General features: G+C 41.4%; 1 protein-coding gene across 1 annotated transcript in view; it reads left to right on the top strand.

The window, feature by feature from the left end:
* LOC125042191 (lipase member H-like) overlaps positions 1 to 1,211 on the top strand; it is a 5,932-nt gene extending 4,721 nt beyond the window's left edge. The window contains exons 6-8 of the mRNA XM_047637678.1: positions 53 to 244; positions 549 to 717; positions 934 to 1,211. Of these exons, the coding sequence (XP_047493634.1) occupies positions 53 to 244; positions 549 to 717; positions 934 to 997 (425 nt within the window). The 3' untranslated portion in view covers positions 998 to 1,211. The remainder of the gene's footprint in view (positions 1 to 52; positions 245 to 548; positions 718 to 933) is intronic.
* Positions 1,212 to 5,000: the final 3,789 nt, after the last annotated feature.

The following is a 5,000-nucleotide window of genomic DNA, read 5'->3' as shown; positions in this document are numbered from 1 at the left end:
TCATTCAGTAAGATTTAGTACTGCTTTGTTAACTCTAGTATTGCCGCTTCAGGATTAGATGCTTCATATCCTTGGGCCCAATCACCAAGCAGTTCAGAGTTCCTTGATGCTAGCGATGCCAAACTAGTCGTTAATATGAGAACATCACCTGTGGGATCTCGATCTCCTCCGGGTCATATTGACTTCTATGCCCATGACGGGCTCCTGCAACCTGGTTGTGACAAGTGGTACTTTCCCAATGCAAGTGAGTGTTCATCTTAAATATGGATTTTTCTTTCTTTCTTTCTTTTTTTGTAAGGCTTTCTTTTATAGAAAGGGATACATACTTGTTTTCTTCTTTTTAATGTATGTTAGATTTTGTATGTGCTGGATGGTTGGCTTTTGTATTCTTGTCATAGGCAAGAGTATGGAAAATATTTGCAGGAAGTTTCCATTTTGTTTTTTCTGTAGAATACCTTTTTTCCAGAAAGGTCAGAATAAATGTTTTATATGATTATGTGATTTTTCAAACTTGTTTACAATTTACAGTTAATTTCTCTTTTCCACAGTAAAGAATACTTGCAGTCACTATCGGTCGGTTTTCATGCTGCTTGAAGCTGTTCAAAATGCACACAAGAGGCTTTTTCCATCCTGCTCCTGTGAAAGCTGGGAAAATTTCCAAGCCAAGTTATGTGACTGCCAAGTCATTAACCATTTCGGGCTTTTTCCTGATGAAAAGTAAGAAGTATAAAATGTCTTATAAAATATATAAACAACTGTGCAACAGGTTTATCAATGCTGTCTACAGATTCTATTATATCATAACAAAGTTGTAGTATAAGGGAAATGGAGAGTATATGTTGAGATTATACTTATGAACTTATTTGACCAATTATAACTGCACCCTGGAGCTCATGGAAGGAATTTAAAAGCTTTGATATTTTCTTCTTTCAGCATACATGGTACCTTCTACTTAACAACAAATGCAGAGACTCCTTATTCAAGACCTCTTAAATAGAGTTGCTGATAAGGACATTTTTAGGTAGATTGCTCTCTGTAAGGTGGAGTTTTTCTTAAGTACTCTACATTTGAAACAAATGATGTTATGTGAAAATGTAGCATAATGACATAGGCAGTCTTATTTCGTTCTCAGGGTTTTTTTCTTTCTTTCTGTCTTTTTGTAAGTATTTTTTAATTATATAAATTTCATTTCTACGGGAAATAAGAAAGTATGGAATGACTTTTATTATCCTGTATGCTCTCTTGTAATGTTAAATTTATTAATAACTATGATAACTAGATTAGATGGCAACATGTACTTGAATCTTGTTCACATTGATTACATTACACTATTACAATTTGGTGTATGTATGCAAAATGATATATGTATATACACATGTACATGTATATATCACTGCTATATGCACATCTATCACTTTACATACTGCAGATTGATGGACTGTATATGTGTGTTCATCTGATGCAGAGCACCATTCTTTAAAGTAAGAGAGGCAGCTTAGTAGGGGTCCCAAGCAGGTGGCTAGTGGATTGCTGTCTCAAAAAAAAAAAAAAAAAAAAAAAAAAAAAAAAAAAAAAAAAAAAAAAATATATATATATATATATATATATATATATATATTACAATATTAAAGATATGTGTATATGTATGTGTGTTTTCATGTTGTTTGGATACAACATTCTTCATCAACTACATCATTCTCCCTTATTACTATTTAACAGCCTTTTTGTCCACCTCTACATACTACTACCTCCCTCAACACTACTCCCTCTTCCACACGCCCCTGTCCTACTAACCCCATCTCCACAAATATCTTAGATGCTCTATTTAGCCCAGCCAAATGGGACCGATTTTTCGTGATCCCTTCCACAGCTCCCTACTCTGACAATACTCTTCTCTTCTAGCACTGTCTCCAAAACCAAGTAGGCAAAGTCTCTTTCCGACCCAATTGTTCCCGTCTCATTACAGTAACATCTTTAAACCAAGCTATAGCATTATCAACTCTAATCTCTGATCTCTGTGGTAACCTCATTCTTGCAGAAACTCATTCAACTCATATACCTTGCACTGGAACTGTCTCTATCTCTCCAGCAAACTGCCCTATCTGTAACAAAAATTGGTCAGATTGTGGAGAAGACTTACTCGCCTGCATCATGCACTATGATGCGATATCAGTCCAGTGCTACTCCATTCCTCCCAGAAGTCATCTTAAGAACCCACTAACATTGCCAAAATTACATTCCGTAGACATGACCTTTCTTTAATGTACATACTACTACCTCCCTCAACACTACTCCCTCTTCCACACGCCCCTGTCCTACTAACCCCATCTCCACAAATATCTTAGATGCTCTATTTAGCCCAGCCAAATGGGACCGATTTTTCGTGATCCCTTCCACAGCTCCCTACTCTGACAATACTCTTCTCTTCCAGCACTGTCTCCAAAACCAAGTAGGCAAAGTCTCTTTATGACCCAATTGTTCCTGTCTCATTACAGTAACATCTTTAAACCAAGCTATAGCATTCTCAACTCTAATCTCTGATCTGTGGTAACCTCATTCTTGCAGAAACTCATTCAACTCTTAATACTTGCACTGGAACTGTCTCTATCTCTCCAGCAAACTGCCCTATCTGTAACAAAAATTGGTCAGATTGTGGAGAAGACTTACTCGCCTGCATCATGCACTATGATGCGATATCAGTCTAATGCTACTCCATTCCTCCCAGAAGTCATCCTAAGAACCCTACTAACATTGCCAAAATTACTTTCTGTAGACACGACTTTCCCTTTAATGTTTACATTGGTGGAGAAGCCCTTCCTGTCTGACCATATCAACCTACTCCCCATCAGTGCCAAAATTGTTGGCATTTAGGACATCTTGCCAAACATTGCTATTCCACAGCCAGATGCCCTCTATGCGTCCAACCTGGTCATACTTGATCAAACTGCTCTGCACAGCCACGCACATGTGCCAACTGTGGCGGCCCCACAGTGTATTTTACAGGGGCTGCCGCACCTACAAGTTTCAGTCTGAAGTGGCAACTCTCAGATTCAGACTTGGACTCACTCTACGTGAAGCCAGACAGGAAGCATGTCGACTTAAGTTTTTCTCTTACTCCCTACTCCAATAATGTCGCTCGCTCTGCCCCTTCCCCTCCCCTATACATATCCCTCCTACATCTTCCTTCCCCACTTCTACCTCCTTCTACCTTCCCCAGTCAAATTCTTTTGCCATTCTAAATCCAGACACTCCAATTTCTACTACAGCCCCTAACACCTTCCGCTCTCCTGCCCCGCACTACCCGCAGCAGACAGACTAAACGTTCCACCCCTTCTTCTCCTACCACACACTCACCTTCCTCTATGCTTCAGACACCACTCTTCTTTTCCCCCCCTCATAAGAAAACCTTTGTCTCAGAAAACTCCCCAACCAACTCAAAACCAATTCAAAACTATCTACTTGAGTCCCAAACTGATACTAAAACTCCTCATCCACCTTCAAATTCCACAACTCCCGCTCCCTCCACACTCAAAGTGACTGCCGATATCCATCTTCCTCCTACTCATATTCTGCCTACCTTCCTCCTACTCCCTCCCAATGCACCCATTCCCCCCCCCCAACTCCAGCTACATCTACATTAACCCTTCCTCTATTCCCACTATCCCTTCCACTCCCTCCTAGATACACACGTGAATCTCTGATGTCACAACTATGCCCTTCCCCATATCCTCAACCTCTTGATACAACACCCCTCCCCCCCTCTCATTCCTTATCTCACCTCTTACCTCCTTCCCCTTCAAATTCTCCGACACGCACTATAACTGTTATCACTTATAGATCCTACACTGGAATATTCGCGGTTTCTGTTCTCACAGACCTGACCTTCGTCATAGCCTTTCTTCTTATAACCCATCCATTATCTGCCTTCAAGAGACTTTTATCCCACAGTTTCTGCTTTGACAACCTGTTCTCCTTCCTCATATGTATACATGTCCATCACTGGATCTAACCCCTTTACCTAACCCGACCTTAACCCATTCACTCATCAACTCCTTTGCTCAGCTTTAACCTTTTCAGTATTAATCTAGATAGTTGATGTATAGCAACTAACCACTAACTCATCCGCCCTTCACTACCCTTTACTATACCTTCCAGTACATGACCTTAGATGTCTAGCACATTTTTGTTTTTAATCATTGACCATTAACATGGCTTTTCCCAGTTATCTTCCAATCTCTCTGTTCCCATTCTCTCTACACTCAAAGGAACTGCCGCCATCCATCCTCCTCGTATTCATATTCTCCCACACCCCTTCCTCCCACTCCCAGTACATTCTGTTCCTCCCTGCTTCATCTGCATCACCCCTCCCCTTCCTTCGCCATTATCCCTTCCGCTTTACCTCAATAACCCCCTTCCCTGGATTTTCTCCCTCCTGACATTTCTCATTAAACTGATCTAATCGCCCTTAACCCCCTTTCTCTTTTTCCTAACCCTACCTTACCCTACCCACCATCCCTTGCTCGTTGTTGCCTGGGGGGGGGGGGGGGGCTTAGGAGGTGGGGACTGAGGCCCAAAGTGGGGGATCACCCCAACCATGGACCTCAGCCCTCGCCTAAACCAATTTTGCATGGTCTTTTCTTCTTCTTTCTTTTCTTCTCTTCTTACCTGAGGGCTTCGCCTCCAAGCCCCACCCTATCGCTATGACCTCACTTGTTGATGCAGCAGATTTTTTTCAATAAATGAATGAATACCCTACCCTGTGGCCCAAGCTTATGCATTATCTACTCTGACAGGCCTCACCGGTAAACCTATTCTTGCCCAGCCTCACCCCTCCCTTAATACTTGTGCCGTAACTGATTTCCCAGTCTATAACAAGGATTAATCAGACTCAAAAATTACCTGCTTGCCTGCCACCTTGACTGTGATGCAGTGGCAGTACAGTTCTACACTATTTCTCCCAGAGGCCGTCGAAAGTCATATACCACTATTGCTAAGATTAC

This window comes from Penaeus chinensis, chromosome 31 (assembly GCF_019202785.1).
Source record: "Penaeus chinensis breed Huanghai No. 1 chromosome 31, ASM1920278v2, whole genome shotgun sequence".
NCBI lineage: Eukaryota > Metazoa > Arthropoda > Malacostraca > Decapoda > Penaeidae > Penaeus > Penaeus chinensis.
This window is presented reverse-complemented; position numbering and strand designations above follow the sequence as displayed.